Source organism: Rhea pennata, chromosome 1, assembly GCF_028389875.1.
Source record: "Rhea pennata isolate bPtePen1 chromosome 1, bPtePen1.pri, whole genome shotgun sequence".
In the NCBI taxonomy this organism is placed as follows: Eukaryota; Metazoa; Chordata; class Aves; order Rheiformes; family Rheidae; genus Rhea; species Rhea pennata.
Window position 1 is genome coordinate 3,455,148 of NC_084663.1, and position 25,328 is coordinate 3,480,475.

At 44.8% G+C, this 25,328-nt stretch overlaps 1 protein-coding gene across 4 annotated transcripts in view; it reads left to right on the forward strand.

Moving 5' to 3' along the window:
• Nucleotides 1-25,328, forward strand: part of PLXNA4 (plexin A4) — a 466,810-nt gene that overhangs the window by 309,086 nt on the left and 132,396 nt on the right. Inside the window, exon 6 of one of the 4 annotated variants that reach the window (XM_062580360.1) lies at nucleotides 8,946-9,249. The exons of 1 other annotated variant lie outside the window; for it this stretch is intronic. In XM_062580360.1, the coding sequence (XP_062436344.1) occupies nucleotides 8,946-9,135 (190 nt within the window). In that variant the 3' untranslated portion in view covers nucleotides 9,136-9,249. Of the gene's footprint in view, nucleotides 1-3,656; nucleotides 3,749-8,945; nucleotides 9,250-25,328 lie in introns of those variants that run through there. 2 more of the 4 variants (XM_062580368.1, XM_062580375.1) reach the window with 2 other exon arrangements.

A 25,328-nucleotide genomic window follows, 5' to 3' on the forward strand; every position in this document is an offset into this window, starting at 1 on the left:
AGATCATCTCAAATGATGTTAGACACCTGTGTGTGGGCAGTGAAATGGAGCCTTGTCTGACTCAAAGCCCTGCTCAGGATGTTCTCTCCCCATGAATTCGGAGTCTGACTAAAATCCAAGGCTGGGTTTTGCAACTTGAGCTAATCTCAGTCTACTCCAGAATTTTAAATTCCTCCATGGCCCTAATTTACAGCAAGCCTGAGCTCTTTCCTGCAAAGCTCTGCCATGCCTGGAGTGGACTCAGCAAATGTGGTGATGGATGGCTGGTTTGGGAACCTCGGGCTCACTTGCTGTGCTCTTTGCAGGGAATTGCTGTCTGTCCCACCACCAGACACTCCCTAGTGTCTCTGCAGCCAATGATCTGCCAACGTGGGAAAATGACATTGCAGATGAGTTTTGCCAGAGCGAGGGCGTACTTGCCTTGGACCATACTTTTTCTGTGGTGTTTCATTTTCTTAACAGCGTCAAACTTACGACAGGTCTCAGAAAGGAATAGAGGGGATCAGAAAGCTTTTCTTCCTAAGCAAAAGTGGAGGGAGCCTTTAAGATGTCTTTTGTATCTGGACTCATGTTCTCCATGACTCTTTTGCACATACATACACCCTTACTCATAAGCATAATCTACCATTTTACGTTGTACACTCCCACTTTCTGCAGTTTTCTGTCACATTCGGAGACCTACCACTAAATATTCCTGTGTGCTTTCTCTGTCTCCCATCTGCACGCATGTCCCCAGCCCTTAATTTTCACTTTTGTTCCCACACTCTTCTGCACTCCTTCCACCAAGCAGAGATACAGAGGCAGTCCTTTCCTGGCCAGCTTCTGCGCCAGGGATGTTTTACCATTTCTTCCTATAAGGTCTGGTCCAGGAGATGGAGGCAAGCTGTGTGATCTGATAATTTCATCCTGATGTTGGGATTTTGGTGGGGGGCACTTCTTGTTCTGCTTCTTGTTCTGCTAGGAACATAATTCTTTCCTCTTCTCCCTGAAAATATGCAGACCTCTTTTATCTGAGGGCTAGATCTCAACAACTAATCATTCTGCCTTATTTAACATCTCATCCTTCATTGTTTTTTATTTTTCCTTCAATTCTGTCCTCAAGCAGCTTTTGAATAATACAACACCAAGAGCAGGAACTATCTACCAAGAAAGGCACAGATATTTTAACTCAGTTTCTACTTGCTGTGAAAGATGCTAGCCGGGCAGATGCCTGATCTCTGCTCCTGATGCAAGATATAGAAATCCCTCCCTCATGTTCACCATAACATTCATATTAAGTGTCTTTGAAAGGAGCCCTGCCAGGTTCTCTTGGTAGTGCAGAGCGAGCCCTTGGTGACAGTAGACTGTAGCTCTCCACTGAGCTCCCTTTCCCAGTGCGGCCAGCCACGTACAGAGAAGAAAAGAGGAGGAAAAGTACATTGATTGTGGGTATCTGAGAGATGAGTGGCAGATCTGGAAATGGAATAATGTCCCTTGTCTCCCCTGCCAGTGCTTCATAGATTGGACCAAATTAATTTCTGCCATGGGTAATAGGTAAATTTTTAATAGAGCCCTGTCCCTGGAGACAGAACTAGGCTGAGGTGTCTAACAGGACTGGCCACAAGGAACGAGGAGATTCAAAGAAAACATTTATTCTTCCCATCCTTCCCCAAGGAAGACCCGATTCGCACTGCTGGACAGACATATGGGCCGGGCCATACACTCTTGTGTCACTAGCTATGTCCTTATGCACCACTGGTACCTGGGGCAGCCCTGCTGCGAGCAGGCATGGCTGAGTCATGCAATACAGCATGCACCAGCCCCTGGCAAGTGGGGAAAGGGCAGGTTTCTGATGATATTCTCGCACCATCTAAGAAGCTGTGTCACCAGTTGGCACATCTTTTGGTTGACTATCTTGTAGCAAAGACTAGAAGAAAAGTCGGGACAGACAAATCTATTGAGGAGGACCAGCAATGCTGAAAGGTCTGCAAGGGCAAGGTGCAGGAGTTTGAGAATGAATCTGTCTAATCTGGCTAAAGGGATTTGAGTAGTTGTGAGTGTCATGAGAAAGCAGGAATTGGGGTAGGCTGCAGGTCTGAGGCAGTGTAGCAACGTATTCCCCGCTTTAGCGAAATGAATGGGAGCGAAGGCAAAATATTCAGCCAACTTCAATCAAGCTGTGGCATATTTCTGACAAGGAGAAACTAGTTCTGAACCTCTTGATAAATTTAGAAACGGGTGCCAAAATAATACAATAGTTAAAGCTTTTTCTTCAGGCAAGGGAGATCAGTATTAGTTTACCTACTCTGCAATAGATACCTTGCTTGATCTTGGACAAGGTATTTAGGATGGAATTTATCTCATCTACCACTAGGTTTCTTGTGCAAGTTCCCTCAGCCGCCAAGAGAGGGACTTATTCTAAGCTCATTTATTCCACCACAGAAGTGTTTTAGGCAGTGGGGAGAATTACCTCCTGGGAGTGCCAGGTTCTCTTATGAGCCATTGAGGAAAGCTAAATGATTATGTCAAACTTAGAGCCTAACTTATAGATTGCTCCCATCCTTAATTTCCCCGGGTCTCAACTTCTTGTCTTTAAGAGGAGGTAACAGCTCTGTTCTTCATGGCAGGGGGCAGTGAGGTCCAGTGTCTCTAAGCTCCTTGGACTGTGAATAGGTTGCAGAAATCCTGTAGGGAGGTAGGGTTTGGTGACTGCAGGCTCACAAATAGTACTGGCTATACAGCTCAAAAATAATTATTTCATCTTACAAGTATGTGAGGAAGTTTTGAGGTTGCTTGATTAACACAGAAGGAACAGCAGCAACATGGCCAAACAGAAACATTTGTGTAATTCCTTGCTTAATCCCACTGAGCATACCCAAACTACCCTTTGTATTTATCTGGTCATTAAAGAAGAAGTGGTACTGGAAGGGTTAAGGCAGGCAGGACAGAAAGGAAAGGATCAACAACCCCCTGTGTCTTACTTCCCCCTCCCATGCCTCATTGCCAATGCCTCCTGCCCCTCTAGCCCCAGGCAGAAGAAGAGATCTACATTTTAATTGAGACACTTTAAGAAAATAATCGCAATATAGCTCACCCATGCCTGGAAGGCTTCTCCTTTGCTAGCTCACTGCAGATGCTTAGCCCAGGTTGGGGGGCGCGGGGGAATGGGGATTGTGTGTCTCTCTCTCTCCTGTTTCCAGCTCTGTTTGATTCCTCGGTCTGGGGAGGAAAGCAGAGGGATGCAGCTGTTTGAATAAAGTAGAGCAGAAAGTGGTAAGGCCTCACTGAGGTCTTCTCCCCCCTTTGCAATTGACGGTGCCGTGCAAAATCATACCATCATGTGTGCCAAGCTGTGTGTGATATCACAGCTCCTGGCAGCCCCTGGATCTCCTCTGGGAATGAAGTGGAGAAGCTTTCCGCCCTTTTCTATGCAATGCAACACCCTGATCTCCCCTGACCCTGTAGTCCCCACAGCAGGAGTGGGAAGGAGGCTGAGGTGCTTCAGTTGTTTGCAATGCAACCTTCCCTGTCAAGAAGTAAAGGCGAGGGGGGGGGGGGGGGGTTGAAGTGAGGCCTCTTTAGTCTCCCACTTGCATTATTTGGGTCCCACTCTCATGGCTCAGAGGCTAGGAGTGGAGATGACCAAAGGAAAACAGACTCGTTGTGCTTCATTGCAGATTGCAGAGCTGGAAGGAGGTTTAAGCAGTTTCTTCTTGTGTCCTGCCTGTGAGTGACCTGCCTGAAAGCTCTCACAGCTTAGAGGATGTTGTGCTGGATCTCACTCACTGGTAGTTTTCCCATCAGCCAAGAAACTATATGAAGGTCACTATTTTCTCGCAGTGTGAGTATCTTTAGACCCTTAGAGGAGGCTTCAGATGTTTCCTAATGTAGCAGAGAGACATGAGCCCCCATGAGCCTTCCCTTCCCTCCGAGCTGAGAACTGGCAATGAGACACCCCCCTGGCAGCCACATTTTTGTCAGTCAACTCTGCCGAATGAGCATTACCTTCTTTTGTGCAAAGCAAAGGGGCAGGATTTTAGTTCAGATAGCTTTTGTCTATTTTGCTAGCTCATCATCTCTGTGAGTGCTGCCTGGCCTGATAAGATGCTATCAGAACTGAATATCTTCATTGGAGACAGCGAGAGAGGTGGCTCAGCCAGCAATGGCTTCTCTTGAGCCTTTGCAGGCTTCCTGATCCCACTTCCACCCAGAGTCTCTAAAGAGTCAGCCAGTTAGTAATGGCAGGAGGATGACTTTGGGAGGGTTGCTAAGATCTTTAGCTCTGTGCTAGTCTCAAGGAGACTCAAAAATGTGGAGCACAGTGAACCAACCTAATTGCTTCCTTATTTTCACCTGTCATCCTCAACCCCAGTTCTGAAAACAAGCCTGCAAGTAGCTGATTGTGTGTGGAACCTTGGAAAGTTGAATGACACTTTTTCACCTTAAATCTACTGCCTTGTGTAAGTTCTTTTCAAGTATGAATCTGTATTTTACAACCTCTCTTAGAGTATTCCTAGAACAGTTTTCTGCACAGTGGGGACTTAAGTCTTACTAGTATTAGGTCAAAATTTAAGTCTCTGCTCTCCACTCTGCTTTCTGCTCTAAGGACCAAGGGCATAAAACTCACACTGAGGATTTCCTCCCACCTTTAATTGATGGAGGATCTCCAGGGGCTGGTGAGAAAGGAAGGAGAGCAGACCCATGGCATAAACTCATCTGGCTGACGACAAGACATCATTCAACTGCCTTTTGAGCTGCTCAGGAACATCAGTCCAGCTACTGGGTGTTATACTTAATCTATCAGTTGTGATGAGTTGAAGATGGACAGTCTTCTCTGCTGCCCTCATTCCAAACTAAAAATTAAGAGAAGTAAATATTTTGACTTTTTCACTTTGCCTGGATATTTAAGGAATTTACTACCCTTAAACCCTTAAAGGTGAAAACATGTGTAGAATGAATGATAGCAAAATCAATTAATACTAACAGTATCTATGAAACATATCAGACTCTATAGCTTTTTGGGAATATGCTGCTACTCTGATATGATCATGACATCGTTAACGTGATATAAAGCACCAAAAAAAATCAATAGCTTGCTGAAGCCCCAAATTAAGACCAAGCAGTGTTACAGTATATCTTTGAATATCTGAAATAGCAACTTGTCTGTTTCATGTTAGAGCTATTAGCAGATGAAACATCTATCAGAAAGTAGACTGGAATTTGCTGGCGCTATTGTCCCTTTCCTGCCACTGCCCCGTTGGGATACTTGGCATGAGGGTTAGCTCACTTTTCCAAACAGTTTGGACACAAACAGAGCAGAAAATGTGATCAGGGTTACATTGGCATAATCCTGGAGGGACTCCAGAGCAGGCAGAGGGTTTTTGTGATAGGTAGCCAGACACATCGTGACAGATCCCATAGGGCTCCTAGACAGATTCCAACAGGAGGAGTCTAAGGTCCCAGTCCATAGAGCCTATATCTGTAGTAGTGAATTAAGCAACTCCAGGCAATATTGTTAGATACTGGAACACAATTACCTACACTGTAAAATTTTTAATATATAGTTTGGCTTGGGCTAACTATTGCTCCTTTAAACAATTCCTGGACGTGATTTGGGAATTAAATGAGTCAGGGAGGATTTCCATTAGGTGTTTTGGAAGTTAATAGCATTTCATAGCATGAATGTGACCAGACCATGTCGTTTGGCCCCAGGATCAGAGAATGTTTCCTGGTATTGTTTGACATACTAATGGGGTGCAGCCACAGCTTCCATTTGCAAAGAGAAAGTAAGAGGGAAATCCTGGAGGAAAAGCAGAAGCTGTTAGATAACAGGCTAAAGACCAGGACTTCTAATGGAGCATTTTCTGAAAAAAAGTCACAGAGACAAAATCTCAATGCACAATTTTTAAAAAATGGAGTAGCAAGAGTTCATGAGGAAGAATGAAACCTTTTGGAAGAAAGGGAGCCTACAAAGGATGAAACCAGAGTGCTGCCAGTTAAATAAAAAATAGGCTGGGGGGAGGTTTTGAAAGATGAAACTGAATGAAAACTGACAGTTTAGTTTGACTCATCCTCTAGAAGTGTAATCATAATAACTCTTTATCCTTGAAAACTGTTTGGGTTGGAACTTGGTAAAATGCAGGTAGGAAACAACAAAAGTTGGCCTCAGCAAATGTCCCTGTTAGTCAAGGCATATGAAAAATGGTCAGATCAGACCAAAATCAGATATATACCTGCTCCTATGCACATGCAAGTACTTTACTTTAAATGAAGATACTTATATAATGGTAATTCCCCAAACTTGATAGAAGGAAGCCAATCTGTGCCACAAATTACACAGAAACAACAGAAAAGGCCAAAATGATGAAGAAAAAAAGTCTTCTATTAAAGAAAATTTGAAGTCAAAGAAATCTGTACCCAAGCAACAAGGTATCCCTGGGGATGTTAGGACTCTTCTGTTGAACGCTTGATCAGGATGGTGAAAATGATTGCAACACGCTGAGAGAAAGCTGAAAGGTTGTGAGAGCAGAAAATGCAGTGATGAGAGACTTCAAGTATCCTCATATACATGGAGCAAATGTCACAACTTTTGGCGCTCATATCCTGTGAACTCACCAAGAAAGAAGCAAGCCTTGATTTAATATCCAGGACCTCACAGGGTCTGTTTCAAGGTATAGCTATCAAAGCACCTCTCTGTAACAGTGACCACAATGTATTCAAATTCAGCACCCTATGGAAGCAAAAAGCAAGAAAAAAAATTACAATGAAGTTCAACTTCAAAACAGGAACAACAGAAAAATGAAGAAGCCTGTTAAAAAAGAGCAGCTGCATGGCTAGAGTACTTCATGGTATCCTGGAGACTGCATAATAAGACATCATATAAGAGGCTTATTATAAAGTTATATGCTCGATGAAAAAAAGACCTAAAAGACACTTAAAGCAAATGAAAAAAAATACAGCCTGCTTAAAAAGCAAGCTAAGGAGACTCTATTCAAAATGGAAGTTGCATTCAAAGGAAAAAGAAATGATAAAAAGATCACTACCTCTATCATGTGAATTTCAGAACAATCATATGGCAGCCCAAATAGGAAACACATGGCTAACCTCATAAAAATGAATACTAAAAACTTAATGAGGTTTCCTCTGAAGTTTACTTTCTTTAAAGGGCACATGTTGGAGAAACTGTCTGACACTTAAGATCTAGTAAAAAAAATGGTTTTAGAGCAAATTAATAAAAGTGATATTCACTGGAAGGTTCTTAAAGATTTCTGATATGAAATTGCTACATTATTAAATCTGTTGTATAACTCATTGCTCACACTGTCGTTGATACTGGAGAAATAAAAGGTGAAAAATATGTTATTGTTTTTTAAGCTGGGCTCATAAAGTGTCCAAGAACTTGAGTCCAGAAAATTGACTTCTGTACCTGGCATTTTAATTGAATCATGATTAAGACTAGACCAGAAAGAGCGTGAATATGTACTCAGGGTGGGGGTGTAATGTCACAAGTCTATTATATTTCTTTAAATAAGACAAAGAGCATGTGATACAGATGACCTGCTTAATACAGAAGACTTAGTACTTTTCCCACAGCAAAGAATTTAAACTATGCTGTCATGGGACAGGAAGAAGAGTCTTCTGATGGATTTGTAACCAGTTCAAAGATGGGAAATAAAGAGCGGGAATAAAGGGTCACGATGTGAGGAAGGGGTACCCAGTGGGGCCCCGCAGGAATCTCTGTTGAATGTGTTTCCAATACTTATAAATGAATGAGAAATGGGTGAAGAGGGAAGCAGGAAAGGAAACCATGGGTTTTTTTTGGACTTGTCAAAAATAAAAATGGCTGCAAGGAACTGTAGAAGGAATGTGCAATACTGAGCATTAGAGTAATAAAATGGCAAGTGAAATTCAGAGTTGATATCTCCAAAGGTAACAAACAGAGGTTAAAATCAACTTTAGCTCTAGATGCTCAGGGATCAATTCTAGCTGTTTTCACTAGTGAAGGAGATCATGAAGTCAGTCTGGGCAATTCCCTGCAAACCTCCGAACGATGTGTATAATACGAGGAATGTTTTGGAACTGAACAGTGAACAAAACAGGGAGTATCATTATGTGGGTAATTCCGTAGTGATCTCCCGTGCTGCATACACCAGCCATTTTTGATCATATCAAGTTAAAAAGAATATAGTCAAGCTAGGAAAGAATTGGGAACTGTGGGAAGCAGGAATACAGGTTTCTAATAGTCTTTATACAAGGAGAGATTGTATGACTTGGCAATTTTCATCTTAAAAGAGAGATGACTGAGGCGGCTATAATAGAATCAGACAATCACGAGTGTAATGAGGAAAATGAATAGGGGATGATTACTCACCATTTTTCATAACACAAGATCTAGGGAACTCTATATGAGATTATCAAGTGGAATTTTAAAATAAACAGAAGAAAGGACATTTTCACATAATGTATCATTCAGCTGTGGAGCATTATGGAGTACATTATAGAGGTCAGAAATATAACTTCACTGGGAAACAATTAGGCAAATTAATGAAAGAAAGATCTGTTGAGAGCTGTTCATCGTAATGACATCACTACAGGCTCCAGGTCAGGCAGTGCTTTCTGGACATCGGGACTTTGAAACAGGAAAAGTTTCACTCTATAATCTCTACCTTATTTTTCCACCTATGTATCTGCTGCCATATACAGTCAGAGGCAGAATGAATGGCTACATGGATATTTGGGCTAAACTGGTGCAGGAATTTCCATATTCCTGAATTTCCAAGGACTTCTCACTATGTATTTGTATAGCTGTTAAGAAACCTCAGATATGTGCAACACCAAGTAATTATCCCACAGTTATGGCAGGGTGAGGCTGACGTGTAGACCTGCCCTGTGGGTCCATGTAGGCTATGCCTGGGTACCCTTTGTAGAGAAGTTATTGCTAAACTGCTCTTTTCCCTGCCCTGTAGGCAACATGACTTGGACATGAGTTTGGCTCTGACGTGGCATTGGAGCAAGACAATATTTGGCAATTGCCCTGTGTTGCCTGAATTGGTGGGTTTCTCTTCCCTTCAGCCGCCCTGTGGTCCTGCAAAGAAGCTCCAGCTCCTGTTCATCGGCTGCAGCTTTTGTTGGACGGCAGTCCAGCACTGGGGCTGAATCATGTTTGATTAGCTCACTAACTGCACGAAGAGGAAGCCAAGATCTTTGTAGAAGCCTTTCAGCAGCAACAGCGGGGAGCCTGAATACCCATTAAAATGTGTGCTCAGCCCATCTCTAGTCAGTCCTTTTTTCTGTCTCCCTCTGTCTCATCCTTTGTTTTCCTGCCTGTGATTGCAGCTGGTGAAGTTTGCACCAGTGTTGTCATGGTGAGCCTAGTGTGAAGTGGTCTTTTCCCTGGGGACCAGGCATCAGGGTTCCTGGTTTCCACTTAAAAATCTGCCACTGAGACATGATGTGACTTTTGGGCAAATGATGTTTCTCCTGTATTAGCCAGGTTATCCATTCTGGGGGAAAAAAAAAGTGATGAAAAAGCTGTATTTACTCCAAACATCCTGGGAAGACATGTGTTGAATTTATCAAATTTATCTAGCTGTGTGATGGATGATGCTTTAAGAATGGATTTTGAATGGCAACTTTATCTGCTCATCTAAATGATTCCTGTGTGAGGTGTGTCAATGTCACAGCCACGAGCTGGTCTAAAATCCAGCCTGCCAGTCACTGTGACAAGGTCATAAGAGATAGGAGGGCAGAGAAATCCCTGAGCTGTATGCAGGCTTCTGGGAATTAGTGAATGGATCCTTCTAGATCTGAGACTTATTTCCTCCTAGTTTTGAGAAATATCTGAATACCGATGTTATTGCATCTCACCTGGATGTGGACTGACTGTCACTGAGACAAGTGTTCACTGAGAGCTGTAGGATGGACAGACTGGATGGGTTGACAGGACCCATTCTGTACAGGCTGGGAACAAGGGAGGGTTATTTAATAAAACAAGTTTTGTGTGCCAAGGAGGGATCAGACTTGCCAGTGCTGATTCCACTTTCACAGCTGCATCCAGATACTGATTTCTTGATGCTGAAGTTCCTCTTTCTTTGCATGTGATAATTGCTGATGATTTGAGTGTGAAAGTATGGAAAGAAATTTATAGAGTAAACACAAACTGAGACTGAGCTGTTTCAGAAATGATGCAGGAAAACTACAAGTGAAAAAAAAAAGTGGTAGCAGGATAGAAATTGGCACTGACTGCCTGGATCACACAGCACCATGTAATGCACATATTAGCTGAAGGAAATAATTCTTTCAGTTCACTAACAAGTTATTGTTTTCTATTGTTATTTATAATATTACTTATTTTGTCTCCTGGACAGATGCTGTTCTTTGTGAATTCATAATCTTTTAGCTTGAGCGCAGAATCAGCTAGATCCTGAGAGGTCAAGCCATTGTCTCCAAGCTGCAGATATCTTCAAACTAACAACTCTTAAATAAGTTGTTCTTCAGTACTAAAGGAAAGAGCCAAATCTTAAGCAGATTTCCAAGAGTGTTTGTGGCAGTCTTTATTTTTTTTAGCCTTTCCTCTCTGTGTTATCTCTAACTCCATTCTTAGGAGTGATTCTTGTATTCTTCTTCCTTCTCTGCCAGAACTTCACCCTTGTCAATTTAACATCTGCAGTATCATTATTTTGTGTGTGTTTCCGCTTATTCCTGAGGCCTTCTGAATGAGTTTTATCAGTGTTAGAAATAGGTGGAAAAAATGTTTCTCTTCCCTTGAAAATTTCAGCAATAGGAGTGTTTACTAGTAAGCATTTTCTGCCAAACATCAAGGCCAGAAATAGTTTGCCCTGAGGTCAGTGATGTAGCTGGTAGCACAGGCTCTCATTCTGCATTACAAGGGAAGCTCCGTGTCTGTAGTATGTTTCTTAGGATGCACCATGATTATTGTTCCAAAAGAGAGAAGTTCTTAAATGCCTTTGAAGCTTTCTGAGTTTGTCTCCCCTGCTTCCTCTGTGGCTGTATAAGTGCTTTTACAAATTGGCACCATCACTCACCCATCTATTGGTTTCCACCAGGTACTTGCTCCTTCGGAAGGCCATGGACAGAAATCCCTGTAAATGTTAGTGTATCTGTGAAAAGGAGCAAACAGTTCAAGTTCATTATAGAAATACAAGTGAAAATCAGGGTCATTTCGGGGATTGTTCACAGACCAGTGAGTAGAAGACTGCCAGGTTGAAACAGGGACTTGTTTGTGATGGCTTTCTCACAAAGTGCTGCTCCAGCAGAGGAGTCTGTAGAGTAACATCACTAAATAACTACATGTGAGCTGTGCACATTTTAATTACCTATCGAATCACTGCCTGGGAGCCTCCTTGCACATCCAAGCTCAGCTCCTCCTCCAGTTGGCCTGAGCTGGCTGCTCCAGTAAACAGAGAAGGTCTGTACCTTCCTGTGACCTTCCTCTAATTATTTGGAATCCGTATTATGGACCTTACTGCACCAGACAGCCAATGCCAGGTGTTCAAATTAATAAGCAGAACCAGACTTTCTGATCAGTGTTCTGGGCTGCTTGCCATTGCTCTATCTCTTCGACATCTGATAAAATGACCCAGGGCTTGGGTCAAAGGTATTTTGCCTGCAAGCCATAGATAGCATTTTGGAAATTTTTCTTCTTCTATTGGGGGGAAAAATAAAACAAAGCAAAGAAAAAAAACCCACCTCTGATGGGGAAAGCTGATAAAGTCAGGAGAAAAAGTAATCAGAAATTTAGTGTCTGGGGAAGACGTTATCTAAAGGTGATCACAATTAGATACTGGAGATCAAGGTTCTTGTTTGCAGTAGGACTGGCATTTTGCAGTTCCAGTTAACTCAAATTACAAGAAAAGTTTAGCACTGATAAGTTTTTAACCTGTGCTAGAACACATTCAACCACAGGATGAGCAAGTGCAACTCCCCAGCTACTAGCAATTTGCCAATGGAGCTGAATAAAGAAAGTCCTGTTTAATAGTAGCTGTGCATGCAGGAACATGTCATCATCGTGTTAGGTACTAAAAATGAAGTCATCCTGCTGGTGGAGGTGTCTATTAGTCTATAAATCCAGAGTCCCTATGTGGGCAGTAGAGAGAAAATAGTACTTTCTAGGATGCAATTTGAGGGAGAGATGAATAAAAACCTACAGATATGTGTTTCATTGCTATTAACTTTAGATACAGGCATCTGAAGTGATGTGGATGCTATGCTGGCCTTCATCTTCTGAGGGACAATGGTCTGTGCAGCTGCAATAATGGCACTGGTCCTGGTGCAAAGAAATCTATTTGCTTGTGGAATAAGTTAACAGAATAGGCAGGACAAATCAATAAGGCATTTAAGAGAGAACTGTAAAAAAGTCTGGAGAAGATCCTTGAGGAAGATGTGCAGGGTTGGGGGAGTGACCTAGGGGGGGATATGTCCCAGTTCCAGATGTTCTGGCTGGATAGTAATGTGCCTGTGGTGGTGAGACTGTCATGTACAGTCAGAAACTCTGGGCTGGGCCTATTGTCTAATAAATTTCCTCATTTCATGAGAAGAAATGATAGCTGTCTTTTCTGGGGTTGGAAGTGTTCCAAGGTCTTCAACTGTGGTTGTAAGGATGGCTCCAACAACTCCCCTCTCTTCAGGAAGGTCCTAGTCACTCTGGCCCTGCAGCACACTTCTTCTTGTGGTTCTCCCCTGTTTTCGGACACGAGTTCACTGTGCCCTGTGCAAAGCAGGGAGGGGAGCTCCAGAGATGCTGTGCTGGATCAAAGCATCAGTCTGTGTGGTCTATGTCCAGCAGGGGCCAGCATTCACGATTTCAGGTGAAGAGGCAAGCAACATGCTAGCTGGCTATTCTGTAGTATTTTACTCATGGGGAAATTTTCCTCCTCAGGCTCTTCAGCAGGGGTTTATTTCAATGCTGAAGGTGGAGGGTTTACTCTCCTCCCTCTACATAGTAGATAGGTATCTGTGTATATGCTGTGTGTGCATTTATACACACACCTCATGCATTAACTCATTTAAGTGCTGTGTAAATGCACAGCTACATGAATTGACACAAATAGGATCTCTGTGGATGGTTTCTTATCCACGTAAATCTCTCTTTCCTTAATTCACCCGTTGTGATCTGGGGTCATGCCTTCTTTACAGATGTTAGGTCCTAGTCCAGTAGTTCTTGCTACTCCTGGCTCACAGCCTTAGAAAGTTTTGTTTTCTGCTGCACAAAAGTTTTCCACATCAGGGCATGGGTCAAGTATAAGTATAATTTTCCTCTCTTCCTGGAGAAAGTAATAGTGTTTCCAAATTTCATGGAGACCTCTATGTTTCTCACATTTGCCAGCCTCATTTTGTTGTTATGCCAACCACAAAAATACTAAAAGGAGCAATCCCAAACTGATGGTCTTTTTGTGTGACTTGAGGGAAAAATATTCCTAGTCCCAGCTAAGGGGCAATACGTGAATTGTCCAGATTATCTCTCTGTCTGTCTGTCTATCTCTTCATCCATCCGTCAAATGAATATCATGCATCTGTAATAATCCTGGATGCAGAAAACATATCTCAGGAAGTCTTTCAATCACTTCCATTGGATTAGAAATTTATTCAGCTCACAGGAAGAATTATTGGTGAGCTTGCTGTTGTGTGGATGCTCTAATAGATTTTTTTATTGTGCTTTCCATACAGAGACTGCAAAACCCCAGCCATCCTAATGCTGCATTTACTTCATCAATTCTTGTGACTGTTAATGCTGACACTATACTGTTTGGCAGCCTGCATTAAGAATGGCTTGCCCCATGATATTACAAAGCAGCGAAGCTTTGTGCTGATGGATAAAGTGCGGTGTAAAACCTGATTGGAATCAATCAGAGTAATTGTCTGGATGTGTGGTGGTTAATAGGAAACGTCCCACATATTATTGGCTGTTCTGTATAGCAAACAGATTAGCTTTCTGCAGCCTTTTGTGGCTCATATCCTCTCCTGAGCCACTGGGGGAAGTGATGGATCTGCTGGGAGGCTCAAGAGACACCGTGCTGGCATTGCATCCTGTGTCAATCTAGAGACACTGAGACACATCCTCTGGTTGGCAGCAGGGGGGCACAGTAACACCGACCACTGAAGAGGATATTCTGGGTGTTTAGCAGCAGAGACCATCCATAGGGCATGGAGGGCCAGCATTTCAGTGGGGAGTGGGTGAACGCAGGGCAGTTCTTCCCTGACAAGCTCTGGCAGCCGAGAGCTCTCATCTTTCTGCTCTAACACAAGGGCTGTTCTTTTTTTCTGTTTCACTGCATTTGTTATTAACACGGATAATAAGTCCCCATTCTGCTGCCCTAAAGTAGAGGGAAACATCAGTTGCATTTCATGAGTAAGGAACTCATGCTCAAAGTTCTTGAGTATTGCCTTTAGTTTAAATTCAGAACTAGAAGCTTCTGATTTTCTGGAAAGAGAGCTTTCTTGGAAACAGAGCTGCTGATGCTGGCTGTGCAGAGGGGAGGAGTTGGAGAGCAGGCTTTGACTAGGAGAAGCCAACCCTCTTGGTGGTCAGAGCCTGGGGTACCATTTGAAGTGCAGTGGGCTGGGATCCTAATGAAAGATTTTTTCAAGCGCTCGTTTCTTTCCTCGGTGAGTAGCATACTATTAACCTTTAAGGCAAAATTATATTTCATGCCTCTGGGAAGCAGTAACATTTTACTGAACTGCACTGGGGAATCAGATAAACAATGTTAACTCTCTCCAGCCCCATCTCAGAGCCATTTTGGGGAGGCTATATGTGCAAACCCTGCCAAGCAGCTGAGCAGAAATCTGTGCTCGGGCATCCCTTGCTGCTGAGGATCCTCCATCCCCTGCTGTAATTCAAGCCTGTAGGTGCCAAAGCCTTTGTTCAATAACTGGAATTCAATTGGACCCTGTCCTGATATCCAAGGGCCAAAAGATCTGCACTGATACTGGCATTTCTGATGTCTGTGCAGTGGTTGGGCAACATATCTTCTTTTTGCCACCTGAGGACATGGTTCGTTGAGAGTCAGGCCAAAAGATGCCATTCAGGAGCCTGTAGTCTGATAGTTCTCATTATTGTGGACAAAGATGCTATCTGGCACTATTAGTGGCGCTGCTGTTGTATGAGGTCCCGGACTAAGCCCTGTTGTCCCTGGGTATTCAGAGTATATTCTACTCTGTTTTGAAGCTATTTCACCCAACAAACGTTTTGTTGTAGCTTTGACAGTCTAGATGTTTTCACCTCTAGACTATTTAGAGGTTTTCCTGTGCTTGGACAGTTTGTAGGGTCACAAATACAAAAGATAGACCAAGATACAGATTTAGATGCCAGGGGGAAACATGCTGGGGCTGGCTATGAGCTCCACCTAGCACACATGTGTGCACTGCATGTGAGTTTCTAGACCCATCCAGCGCTGGGACAAAAAAGACCCCCAGAAATGAAGGGAACTGAAAAATAAGATCCGTTCCTTCCTTTCCTGCCTCCCTGTCTCTTCCTCAGTGCATCACTCAAGGTCTAGCCACGCTTACAGCCCATTCACCACCAGAACTGCCCAAAGCTGAGTGCCATGGGTCGGGCGGCCAAGGGTAGTGAGAGGGCTTTGAGATGCTCTGGCCTCGGTGGGTAGAAAGTAGGAGCTGCAGTCTGAGGACAAAGTCAACACCGTGGGTAGAAAATTAAATCAATGAAGCAGTGTGAGCCAGGAAGCGGATGATGCGGCAGCAGCAAAGCTGGCTTCCAAATTGAAATGTGTTTGCTGGGGATTGTCCATCGGCTTGGGGAGTTATTATTTCCTTTCCTCTAGTTATGAATTAATTTCTAGAGAACTTAATCATCCCCTCCCCTCTCTCCTCCACAACCCCCTCTTCCCTTCTCCTTCTAATTTTCCACTTGACTGGGAATTCTCTGACAGTGAAAATTCAGGCTTAGAGGAGGTCCATGCAAGCTGCTCCATTAGACTGGATAATCTCATTGGAACCAATGGCTTGAATAATAACACCTTTACCTCATGCACTGCACCAGATTCAAACGATACCGAACATCCCAGACTGCGGGGACAGCTCCAGCAGGGGAAGGCCTGGACTGGAGCCGGCACCACACACCCGTTGTCTCCCAGTGCTGCCAGCCTATCCACGCTCCTGAGGATACATCTGCAGGCTGAGATAAACACCAGTCCAAGCCTCTTCTGAAGCAGAGACATCCACACAAGCATACCTTCAGGAGCAGATGCTGCCTGAGCTCGGCAGCTCCCTACGCAAAGAGAGCCAGAGCCCATTTAGTGCCAGAGAGCTGAGCAGTTGTGATGTTTCTGTGGTCAGGGACGAGTGAAGCTGAGCACGCTACAGCCAGTTGCACCAGTCCTTTCCTTAAGCAAGGTGTGGCAGTTGGAGTAAGGACCATTAAAGTCATGGGGCATAACTAACTTCAGCCTACTGTCACAACTGCTCTTTATCTTCATAGCATAGACACTTTCCTAGACCTTTTTATTCCACCATCTCCCTACATGTGGAGAACAGACTTGACTCTAGTTCCAACTCGGCTGTCTTGTGTCTTCCTCCTTATTTATAACTTGCCCAAGAGCACAAACACACCATGGGGTTTGTTCTCATTGCTTTGTCTTTCCCTCAGCGTGCAGTGCCTGACAATTGCTCTGCCACCTAGTAGCATCTCAAATCTTGAGTCCTGAAACCATTGCATTAGGTGAATGGTTTGAATTCAGGATTCTGGATTGAATTTTATAGATGTGGTCTGGAAGGAGGCCAACTCTAACAGGTCACCCTTGCTCCCTTTGTGCATACCTTGTTCATCATGAATCATCATGTTGACAGATGTGTCTCACACAATCAGATCGTGCACCAGAGCCAACACTACAGACCTATTTGTGAATTCCCACCTCTTTCAGTATCTCCCGTCTTGCCCACCACCTACTCGTGCTAGATCCTCAGTACCATGACTCCGTATGTGCTGTCCCTAGATATGGCTGGAAGAAATAATATCTTTCCCAGTTGGCCCTCATTCAGCTGCCAGCTCATCATGGCAGTTCTGTTCACCCAGCGGTCTCAGAGTTTCCCAGAGGAGGGCAGACTGCAATGTCCAGGTATGGGCTTGTAAGGGAAGGAAATGAGGAAAATGCGTGGGAGATGGACACCTGGAATGTATAATAAATAGCTCTACTGCCACGCATCTGACAGCTCAGCCTGCTGGAGGTCATCCATACCACCACAGTAATTTTTCAGTGTTTAACCCATCCTTTCTAGCCATGCATGGATGAGATGAAATTCATACATCATGTGCCGACAGCCTTTCCCTTGCAGCTGGAGCATTAGCTGAGGGTCCCAGAAAAGCTGTAGGTCAGACAGGGGCAGTGCTTTCCTCTGCCTGATGATGTGAGGGGTGGGCTCAGTGAGGTGTATCAGACCGGACTAATAGCTCCTTGTGTGTTTTGGGGAATGATGCCTGAGGATCTCCTTATGGCCAAATGGCTGAAACAACACAGATATAAGGCAGCAATAATTTTTTTGGGGGTAGGTATGCTAAGGTCATGATCCTAGTGTTTCTTTTGGGCTGCCTCTGAGTGGACTTCTGCTTAACTCCAAACATCATTGCTCTCTGACTTCTTGGCTAGAGCAGACCTGGGCAGAGAAGGACAACAAGACTGTTGCCTTCCCTCTCTCTTTTTCCTCTTGATCCCTCCCCATCCCAAAATTCTCTGTTCTTATTGTACAGTATGACAAGGAGCTGAGCTGTGAAAGTTAGGACATGGCACACTTTGGGTTTTGTTACTGTTCTTGTGAGATTTAGGGTGAAGGGCTGGTAAAACACTGACTTAGCCAGTTGGGAAGCTCTAGCTCTAAGCAAAAGCTGGCACATCAGCAATGTGAGGAGCTGACAACTGCCATGTAAACACATTTTCTCCTTTATTTATGACCTCTGACACAGATAACCTGTTGAAGGTTGTGCATCCAGCTTAGCCTGTGCTTCTTGCTTGCTCCAAAGATTAAATCCCTAGAGATGGATTGGGAGCTTCAGACATGGTCTGCATGAGGTTGGTGAGTCTGTATGGGCACTTTCTCCTTCAAGCAGCAAATCCTATCACAGAGGAGCATAAAAGTCTCAGATTTCTTTCGTTGTGAAGTGAGAAGCTCCACAAGTCAAGCTGAGTGAGGGTGCCTGACCTGTCACCTCACTTCATGAGGAGATGGGCTCCCAGGCTGGGTGGGACTAGACTTTGTATCTTAGTGGTGCCTGTCTGAACACAGAGGCAGCTGGGCATGGTACATGGTGCTAGAGAGCAGGGAGAGCAGTGTTGGCTGTAGAAGAGTGGGGAGTTAGCGCATACTGCTCAGGTCTACCAGCCCATGCAGAAGACCTGTTGGCAGTCCAGGGCAGTGTCAATACAGTGGCATCACTGCACCATGTGAGTGCCTCTGGCATATTCCCCAGCCATTAGTCCATTTTCCCTCTGTTCGCAGCTGAGGTTGCATGTTACAACAGCACAATGGGGAGGTAAGGCTCTGAATTGGTCTGGGGACAAATCTCCAAGGATTAAAAGCAAGGTAGCAAATTACTTGAGGGTAAGGAGTGGGGCAGGATATGCCCTTTCCATGTGCAGCACAGTGTGACGGTGTGTAAGGAATGGAAGAAGTGGCAGGTAATGGTGAGACTGAGGTGGCATCACAGCCCCATCATGTAACACTTGGGCTTTCTTGGTTAGACACCAGGCTCGGTGGTGGTGATCCCATCAGACTCGAGCTGTTTCTCTACTTGCCTCCAGAGAAAGCCAAGTCAGGGCTAAAAGGTACTCAGCCTGTTTTTCCCCAATGAGGGTGAACTCGCCCTGGGGAGTGCCTCTCCCCTCCAATTTGAGCCACTGGGCAGCTACAGACACCTCCCTCTGGAGGCCTGTATGATAATGGGTTCTCAGCACAGTTCTCTTTGTGTCATTCCCTGCTTCTTCATTCTGATAATTGCACGGCTGCAGACCATGGAGAAAGTCTGGACCTGGAGGGAGGAACTATCTCTGCCAGCAGCAAATATCACAGCTACAGCACACATTACTGCCTGTTGACTCTGCTCCTGGGGCATCATGGGCAGATGGATGGATATGCATAGGGAGGAGGAGGAGGAGGTAAGTGAAGCAGACAGAGAGTGATATGGAAGAAGAGATGGTGATGAAAACCAGAAGGAGCAGTGGGGAGTGAGAGCCTGGTTTAAGCAGCTCTATGCGGTCTCCTATGCCCCACTACTTTCTGGATAGGACTGTTTGGAGTGAGGGGTTTCTAGAGGTGGTAAACAGTATTCAAACCCAACAATCTATTCTGTGGAAACACCTCCTCTTTTCTTACTATTCTTCTGCAAGCCAGGACAGCAGATGCTAGTAGTGAAAGAGCAATTAAACTATATACTGGCTGTGTTTGGCAGTGACTCAGTAACTGTAGAAGTGAGGGACCTCTTACAGTGTACTTCCTGTGGCTCCCCAAACCTATCTGCAAGCCTTCTTGGACACAGATGCTATATTCCTTGATTCTATTTTTTCTAGGTTCCACTGTGTTTTTGGCAATGATTCTTGGGGAAGCCTGAGACCCACTGATTTGAATTAGCTCTGATCTTCTCATGCCCAGAGCAATACACTCTGTATCTTACATTTCTGAAGGCTTGAGCACCTCCTATCATCTTCATCAACAGATACTTGGCTCTTGGACCACAATAATAGGGAAAAGACTGAACAAATTTCTCCAGAGTTACTTAAAAGAGGCTCCTATGAAGAATTCAGAGAAGATGTTCCCAGGCATCTGAATCAGGTCATGAACAAAGAGCTTTAGCCCCTTTGAAAAAATTATTTGCATCAGCCCTTGCTGAGGAGAGCGTGTAGGAGCGCAAGAGAACGTAGGTGTTATCTGCTCAGGTTCTGGGGAAAACACTCCCAAATATTGTTATCATGAATAGGAAGTGCCATGATAGGATGCTCTCTGGGAAAAGTAATTTTGTTCATTAATTACTTGCCTTATCTATCAACCTTGTTCCCTTTCTCTCACTTTCTTCTTTTTTAATTTTCTTTAAAATGAGTGTAAGTGAATGTAGTGCTGGGAAAATTATTTTACTGCCTCCTTAGAGACAGAAGGAAAGCTTGCATTACTCAAGTAGACTTCAGCTGAGTCTTCAGGGGTTTTTCCATCTTTATTTGAAGCCCAGTCTTTTATGGGCAGATGGAAAAAGACGGCTCCAGACTGATTCCTGCGATTTCTTTCACGTAGCCCACCTTGGCACTCTGCACTGATGGTAGTTCACATGTCTGCCTTTGGCTTGAGCTCTGCCTGCTGCTAGTGAATCTGTGCTCTGCGATTTTCTCCCTGCCTTTAGCTTCCAGGCCTGTGCTATGCCTGGTTAGTTTGGAAACAAAGGAGTCAGGGCTGAGATTTAAGGGATGATATAGCACAGACCCTGAAGCTTCTGAGATGTCCTTTCCTTGTATTTTTGACCCTTACAGGAGGTTAGAAAGGGTCAGTGGATGAAGGCAGGCAATTCCAGTGCTTCAGTGTGTCAAACATATGTGTTATTTTTTTGTTGGTGCCACTTCTACAGTGGGGAAGAGGTTTCTCGCAGGGACCAGTGTGGTTGCTGCTAGTTACTACTTCAAGTGAGCTTGCAGTACCAGGTGGAAATCTACAAATATCAGCACTCTCTAGGGCAGTCTAGCTTCATGCTGTGGGTTTCGCTAGAAAGTGATACCTAAAGGAAATGAAACTCAGCTAGATCATTTCTCACTGGAGCTGAAACATTGCCATCACTTGCAGCCCGAGGCTGGACTCACCAGGAGTCAGTGGAGTCCTGCCCCCAGCTCCAGGCTGTTCAGCCTTGGCTGTTGACTGACACTGATGCTGCAGAGCTGGTTGGGGCTTTTTGTTCTCGAGGCCTTTCTGAGTATTATGGCTGTCACACTGCTGTGAAGGGAGGGATAGGGCCTTTCTGTAATGCTGAGCAGGGCCAGCTGAGGGGTGTATTTCCACAACACCTTCCTCAGACCTCCTCCCTCATTTCCACACTTTCCTCCCCCAGTGTAAGCAAACAATTGCCAAACCTTCATTGGACAAAAGCTCCAAGTTTCCAGGGATTTGCATGTGAAATGTGCCTGTTCATCTCAGGCTTGAATGAGCCATCAAAATGCTCATCAACGATCTATCCTGCATACACACATGCTCGCACACAATTCTCTTTTCTGTGGCTGCATCCCAGCAGTGTATGAGCTAGTGTGGTCCCTGGGCCACCTCTGAACCAGCAACCTTCATTCATAGGCTAGGACTAGGGAGCAGGTTGAATTGGACAAACCAACCCTGGGCTCCCTAGGCAAGATTAGCTCTGACAAGACAATCTGGAAACTTGGGGAGATGGAAGAGGGGAAAGAAAAGGGGCATGAAATCCCCCAAAGCAGGGAAAGGGGGGGTGGATGTTGTTTATTGAATGTTTGCCTTTGTAGGGCGGGAGATGGAGGAATAAATCCCTTGCATCCACGCCCTCCAGGGCTCCAGGGGAGGGCTTATTCAATTGCTGTGATGGAGGGAGGAGCCCACCTGGGGACAGAGATAACAGGCAGGCGGCAGGATTGCAGTTCTGCAGCATAAGCTGGGCGAGTTATCAGGGCAGAAACTCGGCTTCTATTACCATGCATTAGAATAGATTAGCAGGCAGAGCAATTAGCATCCTCACTCTATTTGGCCAAGTGACAGGGTTGGTGGCAGGCAGGAGGCACCCAGGGAAGAGGGAGCTTTGGCAAGGCAGCCTTTCCCTTCCTGAACTTCTGCCCAAGGACGACTGGGACTTCTGGTGTTTTATCCCAGTATTGTCCCAGCTGGGCTAAAAGCAGGCACCAAAAGGAGAAGGAATGGGAATTAGTTTTGGTTAGCGGTCTGAAACTTGGTGCCTCATGGTCCCTGAAAAACTGCTCTGGGGAGACACAGAGTTCCACAGAGTGAATTCAGCTTCATGACAACACTGACTTCTCAAGTTACCATTTGCATGTCTCTTAGAGATAATCCACAACCCTCTGGGTTCCCAGATACCCTACCACCAGCTGAGAAACCACTGTTCTGGCTCACCAAGTCCATAGGAAGGCCTTCTGTCTTTCTTTGCTCACCTAGCCTTTGATGGGCAAAGAGAAGGATTCTTGGAGAGGAGAGCCTATTTGTGGTTAATGCCACAGAATAAAACAAGGATCTGGTTCCTTCATCAGTCTTCTGAATTACTTAATCTTTCTTCATGAAAGAAATCAGAGCGATAGTATCTCCTTCCTGCCCTGTCATAATTTCCAAGTGACTGTCAGGTCCTGTTCCAGTTGGGCTGTGCTCAGCAGGGTCCTGGATGCAGATGAAGTTGCTAGAAAATCCGTCCCCTTTCTCATTGCCAAAACAGGTTTCGCAGGAATGGTTCTTTGCAAGATCTCATCTCAAATTTGTCCCTCTTTTTCTGTAGCATTTCCTGCCTTTCTGTACTAAGCGAAGTATTCCAGAAAATGAATTAATTTAACTCATTCATGCCAGGAAAGCTAGATTCTGCTATCTTCTAGCATTATGGGCAACCTGGAGGCCAGAAAGAATAGTCTGGGAGGGATGACTATTCCCCATTTTACCACATGAAGCTTAAGGTCAGTGATGGCTGTGTCTCGACATTTATGGCAATCCTATTCTTAGTACCCTCGGGGAATCTGGAAATGTCAAAACATCGCTAAAACTGACCTTAAACTTTACATGCAAGTGGGACTGAATCTCCTTACTTTTCTTAACTCCAGTCGGAAAATTGCTTCAATTCCAGTGGAGGGAAAGGCAAATTTCAGCTGCTCCCTCCTTCCCCAGCCTTGTTCTCTCCTTGTGATACAGTGATCTCCAGAGAGGCGAAGCTGACTGTACACATTGGTCAGACTTTGGCTAAAACAGACCTATCATTATATCTCCATTTCTCTTTAATTGATCTATTCCTATCTTTTCCTCTTTTCTAACTGGGAAACCAAAACATTTCCCTTAAAATAAAGGAAGCAGTCATATCATATCCCATCCTGAAAGACGTACCCAACTAATGAGCCTGATTCAGATTGCTACACTTAAGTGCTTTAAACTCCAGAGACTTTCAGAGGTGCATTTCTCTCTGTGTCTTGTAGTCCCATTTCCAGATTCCTGTACCCAGCACTAGCTGAAAATGCCACGAGGAGGGTTGCACTTGGATTCCACTGAGCTCCCTCTGCTGACCACCTTGCAAAAGGCATCTCTGATCTACCTGTTAGCCCTTGAGTGGACAACTCCTCCTGCCTTTGAGTAAGGACTTTGGGCAGAGCTGGGACAGAGAACCAAAAAGATAGCGATCTGGGGAACCTCGAAAGACTGCTTTTGGTCTGCAATGTTGTCCCAGTCCAGATGAATCTTGTAATTCACCCTCCTCTTTGTCCTCAGGGAACTTTGTCATCACAGCAGTGAAGAGCTAGCCTCACCCACAAGCTCCCTGTGCTTGTTTGGGGAATATGACCCTTTACCAGAAGCTACCTGTCATTTTTCAGAGAGTAGAAAACTCAGAAGAGGTAGTGATGCTAAAAGTTTTCTGTGAGTCCCAGGTTCTATAGCCTGCCCCAGCTTCACTCATGATGCACATCAAGCCAGAAGTGTTGGCATGGTGGAAATACTAGAGACTTTTAGAAAAAGCAATCCAGTTCTGTTGTTCCATTTTGGAGGAAGTGCCCCTTTTCTTCTCAGACAAGGACAGCTGTTCACTGTGCCTGTTCCTCTTTTCCCCTGGGACAAGGACCGCTGTTCACTGCACCGTGCCTGTTGCCTAGCTAGCCCTTGCTAGCTTCCAGATTCCCAGTTTTTCGATCCATGCTGAGCTGCAATGTCTGGGAGTCTCCTCAGTTAAATTCTTTGCCAACCACCTGCAAATGCAGCCTGCCTCTCTCAGGGCTCTGCCTGGCCTGGGAATTCTCAGATTTCTTCTTGGAGAGGAAGTGAGGAAAGGAATGAAAAATCACAGCATATTGCTGTTCTCTTGCTCTAGGGCTGCTGGGACCATCTGTGTTTCTCAGTCCAGAGATGCAGAGAGTGTTTCAGCTTGAGACCTAAATAAGGCTTCCCTTAAAGTTTTCCTTCATCCTGTATCTTTCTCCATGGGAATTTTCCTGAATTTTCTCCTATGATGGATCTACCCAACTCACCTGGACAAGATCATCACTTCAGGTGATAGATGGGTCAGATCGTGAAGCACGGGAGGGGATGGGAGCTCTTGTGGCTCTGAGCACATAGCTGTTAACACTATCCCTGCACAGCTCTGTCCTCACAAACAGTCTGGGATGTGTGAGTTGGCTGCAGGCCCCTCTGCACCCATCTTCCTCCCCTCTCCATGTTTTCATCCATCCTCTCCACCCAGTACCATTTTCTCTTTGCCCATATCCTATTCCCTCTTGAGGTGGGCATGAGGGTGTCAAGTGGCATTAAGGGAGAGTGTCAAGAGGATAGGGCTAGACTGTTTTCAGTGGTGCCATGTGACAGGACAAGAAGAAATGGGCACAAACTGAAACACAGGAAATTGCATCTGAATATGAGGAAAACTTCTTATTTCCTGTGAGAGTGACAGAGCACTGGAATAGGTTGCCCAGAGAAGTTGTGGAGTCTCCTTCTCTGGAGATATTCAAAACCCTCCTGAATGTGATCTTGTGCAACATGCTCTAAGTGACCTTACTTGAGTAGGGGGAGGGAGTAGGGTGGAGTCTAGATGATCTCCAGAGGTCCCTTCCAACCTCAGCCATTCTGTGATTCTGTGATTCTGTGATGAGAGGATTAGGATAAGGACAGAAGACATCACTGGTGAAGACAATCTAGGAGAGAGACAGACAACCTGAGGAGAAGAAGGTAGGATAAAAGGCAGCACAAATTTAAGGGCACGAGCTGAAAAGCATGTGTAATAGTGCCCAGGCCAAAAACGCCTGGGAAAGGATGAGGAAGGGGAAAGCGGTACCTGCCAAGGCAACATCTCAGTCTTGCGGCAGAGGGAAGGATAAGAGTGATAATATGACTACAAACTGGAGGAAGAGGAGGGGAGAGCCCTCTGCATGAGCTCAGGACCCTACTGCAAGTGACCCCATGATGACAAAAGGCCTCATGACAAATGGACTGGGGAATCCCCTCAAGTCAGGCTGGGAGCCACTCAGCCATCCGGCCCTGCTGGTCTGTCCTTGCTGGTGTGAGCAGGCTGTGCAATGGCACCTTGGGCCCACTCGCTACTCTCAAGGTTATCAGCTTTGGAGGGAAGGTGTAATGAAAAGGTGGTTGTGATTAATCTGACAAAGGCTGAGTGAATTTGTTTCCTGCAGGAAATG